This window comes from Micrasema longulum, unplaced genomic scaffold, assembly GCF_059751315.1.
Source record: "Micrasema longulum isolate JH-2025_06_02 unplaced genomic scaffold, ASM5975131v1 h1tg002265l, whole genome shotgun sequence".
In the NCBI taxonomy this organism is placed as follows: Eukaryota; Metazoa; Arthropoda; class Insecta; order Trichoptera; family Brachycentridae; genus Micrasema; species Micrasema longulum.
Window position 1 is genome coordinate 20,418 of NW_028279423.1, and position 11,036 is coordinate 31,453.

General features: G+C 30.7%; 1 protein-coding gene across 1 annotated transcript; it reads right to left on the reverse strand.

Annotated features, from left to right (window-relative positions):
* Window positions 1–4,453: 4,453 nt before the first annotated feature.
* On the reverse strand, window positions 4,454–11,030 carry LOC148272630 (uncharacterized). Its single transcript, XM_088239794.1, has 3 exons — window positions 10,861–11,030; window positions 6,955–7,096; window positions 4,454–5,536 (listed from the first exon to the last, which is right to left on the reverse strand). Exons 1-3 carry the CDS (start codon window positions 10,933–10,935, stop codon window positions 5,442–5,444), a joined length of 312 nt encoding a protein of 103 aa, XP_088095920.1. The 5' UTR covers window positions 10,936–11,030; the 3' UTR covers window positions 4,454–5,441.
* Window positions 11,031–11,036: the final 6 nt, after the last annotated feature.

Sequence of the window (11,036 nt, forward strand, 5' to 3'; positions counted from 1 at the left end):
ACGGGTAAACCCAATAAGGTCACATCAGTATTATTATTGTTTATGATGTGAAAAAAATGATTAAATATTAATAAGTTAGGACATAACTAGTTTCAGAAGTACCCACCGTGAAAGTGTGCAAATAAATCGTTTTGTGGTCTTGTGGCTGGCATTGTGGACTCACGGATTAAAAGTAGAAGGTTCGCACTCCGCTCTACCACAGCTTGATTCCAATTTTCTAATAGTGAGTTATTTACAACTCGTTAAATATGGCCACTAAAATAGAAATATTAGGGTAAATCGTAAGAACCCAAAGTTTCTTTCAAAAAAGAAAAAATAAGTTTTTCGACCTATCAGGCAGGTAGGCGACTAGAAATGGAAACGCGGTCGATGCTTTGACCACCCGTGATTAAATTATAAATAATCTAAGTAATGGGTAAGGAAAAAATCGTTTTGAATTAATGATTAAAAAAGCAATTTTCAATATAGAGATATTTTATTTTCATTTTACACTTATAATACATTTCTGAATTCAATAGAATAATCGATCATATTTTACATTGATTATCATACTAAACATACATTTATTTCATTAAATATTTTTACAAATTATTTTTCATAAAAAACAACACGTTACCTAAAACCATGCGAAATAAATTTAAAATATTTATTGATGAATATTTTACAAAATAATTTACAATTGAATACACGTTTTTGTAATATAAATTAGAACGATTATATCGCATTTCATTTTAATTAAAAAGAAATCTAAAAATCACATTATGGCGTAGGTACTCATACATTCAATCCGTCGATAAATGGGTATTTATGTGGTTACCTATTAAATACAAACATCATTTTAATTTCCTATTACAATATTGTAATTTTATTTTAATAATTATTTTACACTTAATAATAAATGGACAGGAAAAGTACAATTAGAGAAAGAAAATATTTTATGTTAGGATATTTATTGTACCGGAACTTGTGGTCAACTAAGGCTATCTGGACGCAATTTTTCGCAGTGGCCAAATAAGCATGCATACATGACTTAAAAAACAAAAAATTGTATTCTGGTTAAAGTTTAATTTAAAAATACTATACCCACGTCATTTTTTTCATATTTCTAATCAACAAGATTAAATAAAGAATATAGTTATGTGTGTAAAATATAACCAAAATCATGGACAAGTGTTTTTGACTTTGGCTGTCCTTAAGTAAAACTCCTGAAAAGGGAAATTGAATGGAGAAACGTCCGCCGTTGTTGGTGCGTTTGCCCACCACGCTTGAGGTCCCGGGTTCGATTCCCGGGAAAGCAGGCGTGAAATATTTATTTCGATGGTTGTTAACTGTTATATTTTATTATTCCTGGATCGACACCTGCAGCGTAGGCCTGAAAACCTTAATTTCATATAACAGATGATCCAAATACGCTGCTTCGAATCACGATGTAGTGTCCTATTCACCACCGGGTTCAGGTAAGTGTATGGTGATAAGGGTGATTGATTGTAAACTATTAAATGGTCGTTAGAAATGTTTTTTTACGGATATGAAATCTTAGATTGTTAGATGAAATATTTCCGTAAAATCTTACAAAGACGTAAATAAACAGATGGTTGATTTGGAAAAATGAGGACGTAAGCAGGATGTTACACTGTATGTCATGATTACACAATTCAGCCAATGGCAGTTTATAAGTCCTATATATATTCAACAATAATCAAATGTTCAATTTGCCCCTTTAATCAAAGTCTGGATCAAAATATTTTTTTTATCAAATAGCCTTGACGCTGTTAAGATATAAATATTCTGAAAAAAAATGTTTTCAAAACCATTATTAATTTTTTATCAATGTTTTTCTTTTCAAAAGCCTCACTTATTAAATGACCATGTATTTGAGTTGATAGAATCAACTCCTAAAATTTAAAGGGAATTGGTGTATAAAAAGCTATTTTATTTTATTTTACGTAATCTACGTAGGAACCTACACATTAAAAAATGCGATCAACCACAGTTTGTTTTGAAAGCTTTTTCACGTATCCCGTAAAATTGATTCAAGTATCCACAAGTTCCGGTACACCGTTTTTACAACTATCGTAATATTAATAACACACACTTGAGGCCAGAATTTTTCTCCGAGTCTCTTTTTACTACGGGCCATCAAAATTCATCTCCATTGCCAAGCATTGAATCAAAAATGAAACTTGGATTTGAAAATGTAAGCAATAAAATACAGCTGGGAATGTTTTTTTAGATGAACCAAGCCATATTAACATTTAATTATTAACCTGCAGTTTTTTCAGAAATATATTTTTCGAGGCATTTTGTAATTATTTGAATAGTAAATCAAATAGGGAGTAAAATTGTTTAATCAATGATGATTGATTAATTGTCTATGAAAACTGCATTTTTTATATTTTAAATCTCTCATTTTTGCATGTGTATTGGACAACACAGCACAGGAACGCGTGGAATTTTTTAGCACGATAAGATAAGGGTTTCCTAAGAGAGCGGTGCTGTCATCTAGCGACCTTCATGTGGCGGTGGATGACGTCATTAAAACGCTGTACAAACCAATGGCACTGGTTTCTTAGAAAACGTTGATTGTGAGGAGAACGTCAAACGCCGGTACCGGCATTTGACATTTTTTGCAGGACAGCCGTCACATATAGATATAGACATCCGACACATCCGACACATATAGATGCAAACAGTGAGCATTTTTTGCCCTTCAAAGCTGTCAAAATGAATGTGAACGTGACGTGGACTTGTAAAATTGGCAAAATTTTGTTTGATTATGTAAAAAAATCATGAAGCTTTATATAATGTGTAGAGCAAAGACTACGAAGAAGCCCAGTTAAAACAAAGTTTGTGGAGAAATATCGGTACAACACTGAATATATCAGATACGTACTATAAAGTAAATAACAAAATTTTATAAATAATTAAAAAATATTATTTGTTACAAGAAAAAAGTTTATCTTCAATTAAAATATTGTTTTTTATATTTCTTATAATGCCATCATGATATTATGTCAACGTAATTGATTTCTAGATAACTAAAAAAATATGAAGGATTGCGGCGCTTATTCCAGCGCATTTTTTTGACAGATATGTCATCACAGCCGCCAGATAACGACACTGCTTTCTTTAAGTTTACATCTCTGGACGCGATAACGGGTATTTCATGACGCCCCCCGCATCACGGCATATTACGGCCGCTAGACCATGGCACCGCTTTCCTAGGAACCCTGCTTTAGTGAAGTGGAGCGAAGTAAAAAGTGGGGAAACACCTACTCGTACTTTTAATACCGTGCGTAACAATGCTTCAGCGCACCAGTATATTAGTACTAAATTAAATTTAAAAAAATAGAGAATAATACAGAGAGCTTATTTTTATAAAGAAATACTTATTATTAATTATTCTAAAGCTAGAAGAAACGTGATCACAAATCGATAATTTTTGCAAGTGTAACGAAAAGAGAAGATTATATCACATATTGTTATACTTGCGTTTTTGAGCAAATTAACTAATTTGTAATTTATTTATATTTAAGGAACCCATACTACTACTACCCTTGAAAAAATACAAGTCTTGGAAATTACGTTAGTTTCTGAAAGTTTTTTTTATGAGAAAAGCTTATTAAATATTGATTTTTTGGTGTTTTTTTAAAATAGATCATTTTAATGAAGATACATTTTACATAAAAACCGTTCAATCAGCCACTCCTCCGAGTAGTTCAGCTGTTTATCAAATGCCGGTATTCAACTAAATGGCTAGGCCATTCGTTGAATTTACGTTCAACAAAAGGGTAAAAGCCTAGCATGAAAAACAATTGTTTTATTTTAAATTTATTTTTTAATATATTTTGTTATGTGAAGTTCGGTTAGTTAAGGATAAGTAGGTTTAAGTATAATAATTGTTTTTTTTTCCAATAACTTAACCCTTTATGTCAATTTATAATGAATCCTTTACTCAACTGAACAAGTAAAGTAAAAAACTTTTTTTTTATTATTGAACTTACTCCGCCTATCCTCACCTAACCTGGTGACTTTTTATTCGGGTGTTTCCAAAGGACAAGCTTATAACCAGCTAACACGTAGAGCGGTGAGTTATTTTTATTCATTCAATGAATGGCCTAGCTATTCAGTTGAATGCCGGCATCCAATAAACAGCCTAGCCGCTTTGTTGAGTGGCTGATTTAACTATTTTTTGGTGACTGACACATTTTTTTAACTTAAAAAGTACTTTGGGTTCAACGTTTAAATCATAACTCGAATCGGGGTTCATTTGATTAATTTTTACAGACACTTATAGCTAAATATTAAAATTAAAAAGTAGTCTTAAATACGTACAAAGATACACGGTTAAAATATAATCTAACTTTTAATCTAAACATTAAGATAGTGAGATATGTCTATTTAATATTTTTTACCTAACTACATTATTTTTTTTGAATTACTGGAATTTTCATTTATTTTTTTAATTTTTATAATTAAATAAAATTCAAACGAATGATCACATGTTATTTTACAAACTCGAGATTAAAAATTTAACATTTGTAAAACAATTCAATAGATCTAGAAGAATAAATATAGGTTTAATCATCGACTTAAAAAATGTACGTCTTTGTAAGCATTAAAAACTTCGTTTCTTTTTGTGATATCAGTAGAGCGAGCATGTTAATAAATGTTCAAATAATTACTTGTAAATTTAGATTTCATTAATAAAACCATCTCTAAACTATTGTAAGTTGCCTACATCCTTAGTTAAAAGTCCTTGACGATGGTTGTCAAGACTAAATTAAGGGTGTTGTATATCTTGTAAACCAATTCAAAATTATCAAATTTTAATGAAAAAAAACTTACCCTCTTTCAACAATAGATGTCGCTAGTTTCCTCAATACTTTCATTCTCTATCGTAAAACAACACGCATTGGAATGTAATATTAAAACCAAGCAGAATCGAAAAATGCCAAAGTTATTATGGAAATCAACTACCTATAGGTAAAATGGTTAAAGTTGTATTTTAATATTTTATTTATAATAAAATTTATTGCATATCTGATACATATTAATTTCCAGGGAATCCTTGTAAGATTATAGTATTTTGACACTAATTTGGGGTGTCCTCTGGTTAGGTTAGGTTAAGTTGTAATCCAGCCGATGATAGATCATAGACTCTGCAAATGCCTAGACTTCCATATTCTTGAAAGATTTTTATATGTTGAAAAATATCTAATAATGAATAAAAGGTTTTCAATTGATAATTTGCATCAAAATTTGTAGTAAATAATATAAATGTTATTCAGCTCAGTTTTCATCCATATTTTTTTTATAGTAAGGACCTTTGTGAAAAGTTCTGTGAGAATGAAAAACAGCACTCGAACAAGAAGATAATTCTTTGGCATAATTTCATTAGTCTAGAGGTAATTAGTTTACATTTATGATATGTATAGTGGTTATCTTACATATAAAAACCGTGTAAAGTAGAGTGCCGAAATGATAGGAGCTATTAGGGCCGTGTGGTCGGCTCTGGAGATAGCAGTATTGCCAGCTGGAACAATAAAGGACTCATTATTTTTATGTCCATAATGGTCGCAGTTACATTAAGATGTAGAATATGTTTTTTTTTTTATTTTACGATACCAGTACATGGGCAAAATGACTTGTTTAAGAGGATATGCGTCGGAATATTTCCTGACTAATTATGCCTAGCTTAAATCAACCAAATCCCGGTCTCGTATTCCCATTTTCCCTACCCAAAAACAGAAAAAAAAATTAAAAGATACAGTATCAGATTTTTTTTAAATTTGTCAGCACGTTTCCCTTTTCCAAAAATAACTATCAAATTTGTATAGCGTATACCGTTCATCCGAATACAACATTGAAATTAAAATTCCCACCCACTTACCCGGATTTCTTTTAAAGGTCTTGTGGTCTCTTTTCAGATCTGAATAACGAAAAAACATTGTTTTTAGCTAAAATGAATGGTAAATTAATTTATTTAAAAAAATCTTATACAAAAGACTCGTGTTTTTTTTATCGCAATTAACATTTACTGCCTTCAATGCCTCTGTCGCCGTCAGAGTAACCTTAAAACTGATGCAGGTAAATAGGTAAGGCTTTCAGTACAGCCTTCGGAACTTTTATTCGTGTTTTTAATTCGGTTTTACGTAAGTATATGCTCGTACACTTATCTTGTTTATTTGTAAAACTGAAATATATTTTATTTTCGTTTATTTACTCATATTTTTATCATTTTTCTAACGGTGCAGTATATTATGGTCATTTTTGTACGTATTTCGTTAAAAAAAATACTGTGTTCTGTGTTCTTAGTAAGTCAATGTTTTTATATTTTTTTCTGTGTGTAAATTGTTTCTGTCTTTTGTACATATATTATTTTGTAATAGAAAAGACAAAAGCATTGAGGAGATCCTGAAGGTTGGGGATGACGTGTTGACCTCTGTCTATACGTCCTCCTCCCCCTCATTAATTTGCATAGAGTTTGCATACCTTGGGAATATTTTGCAGCTGACCGAGAGTTTCCTGGAACTCTAAAACAGCCGCAGATTGATAGTGGGTTTAATGATCCCCCAAAGCCGTCTTCAAATGAAAGGTATACAAATATGAACTAATTTTGAAAAAAAACAACAAACCGAAGAAGAATTTTTTTTGATGTTATCTTTAAAAAAAAACGAAATCGGTTTAGTTTTGGACGCGGAAAACGGGTCCTCAATTCGTCGATTTAAGCTAGGCACAATCAGTCTGACGCGCAGTTGTCATTTTCTCACAGTATTTGGGTAGGCGTCAGCGAGAGAGTGACAGAATTCAAATACTTTTTCATAAAATCGCTCTTCCGCACATATCCTTTCAATATGGAGTCATATGCCTGCCGCGCAGAGAATATAAACTAAAACCCCCTTTTCCTTCCATTAGTGAATGCACGATACTGATAATCAAACTAAATAATACCTTGTACTCTATCAGCGTGGGAATTAACAGCTGCTTGAGCTGTGATATCTCTACTTTCCATTGCTGGCGCCCGCTGCGGACGTTCCCCTTCGACGTTTTCCTCGAAGCTCTTGGAATATATGTTTTCAATCGATGCGGAGCACTGCGAACAATGAAGGAAGTTAATTTTTAAACCATGAATTTTTACTGTTTACGGTGGCTGGTTTAAGTGGCCATTTTACATTCTGTGTAACATTCATACATTTCCTCAACTCTTCCATCTGTTGACTTTTGTGAAGTAAAAGAGCTAAAACCTTTATCATGTAGGTGATATCCATCTGACTTAATAATTATAAATAGGTAACGCCTGAAGTATTTTTTACTTGTTCAACATGTTTAATACTTGATGCGACAGATAAAATTAAATATCTTGGTGTATTCATAGACCAAAACTTAAAATGGAAAGACCATATTAGTGAACTAGTGAAACGTATTGCAAAAGGTAAGAACATATTTATTAGATTAAGGAATATTTTAAAAATCAATAATTTAAAAATAGCTTATTACTCAATTGTACAATCTTTGTTACAATATGGTATTGTAGGATGGGGTGGTGCATATGCCAATATATTAAACTCTCTTTTATTAAATTAATTTTAAAGAAACCCTCAATATTCAATACGGAAAGTCCATATAAAATATTTAAGGTTCATACAGTAGACACTATTTATAAAATAAGTTCGATTATACAAATATATTAAGAAGAAAAAATAAAAGAATTTTAAATGAATAAGTCACACAGATACCAAAATCATATTAAAATTCCTGAATTGCACACAAGTCATGGTCAAAATAGTTTTGTCTTCAAAGGTGTAAAAATTATAATAACCTTCCCAATGAACTAAAAACTATTAAAAATAATATATTAGTTAATAAATTTAAAGTAAATCTAAAGAAATTTTTAAAACACGTGTAATAACTGCATTAAATTTTAATTAGAATGAATGTTTTATATTTTTTTCTTTATATATCCTATGTTTTTTTTCTCATGTTCTCGTATATTTAAAATTATATAAACTCTTATAAATAAACAACTACAACAGTGTAAGTCATTCTCCAAGCGCAAGAGTTAGTCTATTTTTTTTGAGAGTTACAGTGATAACATTTACTAGATGTATAAAAGTAGATATGTATAGATTTTTTTTAAAACATGTACCTTTCATAAAATTTATGAAAAATTTATTTTTTTAAGTCTTATTCTTTTTCTTGGACCAGTTGTTTTAATCAGTAAATATTTTTATTTTGTCCAAATGATTGTAAATAAAGACTAGATTTCACACCATAGTCCAAACATAGATTAAATAGTGAATGTTTTAAAGTGTTTAAAGTGGCCACTTAAAACAGCCAATGATAAGTCATAAGCCCTGTAAATGCATTGCCTTCCATATACACATCTCAAAATTGTTTTCCTTTTCTGTTGCAACAAATTTAGATCTAGGAAAGAAATCCAGCCTGTTTTCAAACATTTAGACATGCTCAAAATATTCTCAATTATTTTTTGATAAACAAGAAAAAACGGTAATACTCTTAAAACGTTTATTTTACTTTAATTTGAATAATATCGGCTTTGAATGAATTCGGAGAATTTGAAGCCTAAAACCGCTGTAGGATTATTTGAGCCTACAAAAAATTTCAGAAAAATTGTGTTCTAAATTAATATGACGGTTTAAGCGCCAAAAGCAAAAACGTAAGCCTCGGTTTTCAAATGCCTCCATTCTTGTGTATCAGAGTAAATACAAAATTAAAATTAACGATAAATGAAAAAAACCTTTCGAAGTGAAAAGTACATTAAAATTAGCATTGAAATTCATAAAACTGTCGAAAGTGTTTGTATGGAATGGAACAATGACCCAAACCCTGAAAAAGGAAATCAAGTTGAGATTAGTCCGTCTCGTAGTAAAGTAGTTGGCTCGTTCGCCTTCCTAACTTGATGTGCTGGTTTTGATTCCTGGTAGTGAGGACGTGAAATATTGGTTTTATAACTGGTTCTATAAAAGGAAGTCACAAAAAATACACTACAGCAACAGCCAGATTAATTGAAGAAAAAAAACTTGGAATTCACAGGTGGCTGTCTATCCAACTGCACCACGGCGCCTATCAGATCTTTACTTTTGTGATAGAACTTTCAACTATGGGTGTTACAAAACTGTGGCCTTATTCTGAAACTTTTTAGTTTCGTATATTAATTCCTATCGTATGAGAGGGATAAAGAGCGAAATACGGTTTTGATTGCGTAAGAGTGAGATGGATGTATTACAAACGAACGAACGTCAGAATAAGCCTGCAGATGCTTGTATTTATGGACAAAACTCAAGATAAGTACATTCTTATCTCATAGGCAGATAATTATTTGAAGATAAGAACAGAATAATGTATTTGGTGTAAATAGTAATTGTGTCCGTTTTTTTTCAAACATAAAAATGGTCAAGTAAACGAAAAGAAAATTTGCTTTTACAATACATCTATTATATTACGAGTCCCATACAATACCGTATTGTACGGGACTCGTTGCACATTATTCATTTAGTGTGTATCAATAAAATATTAAAATAAAATGCTTTTTTTTCAAAATAAGGTTTAGAAATTTACTATACTTTTGAAAAATACAATTTATAACATTTCTTGACTTTAAATTTAACATAAAGGTTTCGAAAGTAGGTATAAAATATTTTTTTTAAATAATTAAACTTCTAATCAAGCTCTTTCCTGTACCCTTTTCAATATAATTACAATTTTTTATTTTTTTTTCTATACTTACGCACCTACACACACGCACCCTCTCTCTCATTCATTCTTTCATGAATACAAACGTTCACACATACAATTACGTAAACTCTTTTCTTATCTATTATGTATTATTAGATTTACAGTGGATTTTTTTTGTTGGCTCTAGTATTGTTTATATATTTCTACTCATTTTTTTTATGTGAAAGCTGTAAAAATCCCAAATAAAATAAAATTATACAAATAAATAAAATAAACTATTTTATTTGATTTCAGCAGACGGATGTGAGCATTTTCGACACCTCTTTCTGTTTGCGTTAAATTCAGAGAATAAAGCTGCCAAAGATATTGGTGAAGATGCCATGAAATATTGATTTTTTTTTCTTAAATAATAAAGGAGAATATATTATTAGTGACTTATTTCAATTTTTTTTGTTGTTGTTTCATCTCGTTCTTTTTTTTAAAGGAATAATCCGCTGTTTTTCATTTGAAAAAAAACCAACAGAATTTATGTTGATACAAAAAAATTAACAATAATGTACTCTCCATTATTTAAGAAAAAAAACGTCAATAATTCATAGCATCTTCACCGTACAATATGAAAATATCGCGAGCAGGCTTGGCAGCTTTAATTTCACGATTAGACGCTAACAGAAAGAGGTGTCGAAAATGCTTACTTGTAAAATCGCGTTTTTGTTGTCAATTTTTATTTGTTTCATCAACTTGTACCCGTTTTCCTTGTGTGTCATCGAATGGCAGTAAAAACTCAAAATAAAAAAAAACCCGACTTGTGCCCCTTTTCCACGACACCACAGATATAATCTATCCCACTTTTTTAAAACATTAATATGGTGATAATTTCTAAATTAAAAAAAAACTGTTACTACTTATGTTGACACCCAATACATTCTACTATTCTCACGATCAAGTTATTCTCTTCATTTAAGATGAGAATGAACTTTCCTTATTTTGAGTTTGAGAATACGGGCTTCAGTTCTGTTACATCCAATATTTTCCCCATCTTGAGTTTAGTCTTTGAATACGGGCATGAGATTTTTTAATAAAATAAGTTCTCTATAGAAATTAAAATAATTTTGTTTAAATAAAGAAACCGTTAGTTAGACTGATATTTTATTTATTCACCTTAAGTTTCATGTCTCCTTTGACGAAGTGCCTTTCTAGTATTCTAAACTGCAGGCTTAGAGTAGCAGTGTGCATTCCATCTTCATCTTCGACATCTCTGACCGGTCCCAGGAGTGCTTCATTATTCACGGGTTCTCCATTGATAAACCATGTCAGGGTGGCTCCAGGAATAGAAG

What these genes read in the sequence shown, in the direction of transcription:
- LOC148272630 (XM_088239794.1), bottom strand. Translation starts at nt 10,935, where the DNA reads ATGCACACTGCTACTCTAAGCCTGCAGTTTAGAATACTAGAAAGGCAC. An exon ending in AAGGAGACATGAAACTTAAG is followed by an intron (nt 7,097 to 10,860) that starts GTGAATAAATAA and finishes CATTGTTCGCAG; the next exon opens with TGCTCCGCATCGATTGAAAA. An exon ending in CCACGCTGATAGAGTACAAG is followed by an intron (nt 5,537 to 6,954) that starts GTATTATTTAGT and finishes TTATTGTTCCAG; the next exon opens with CTGGCAATACTGCTATCTCC.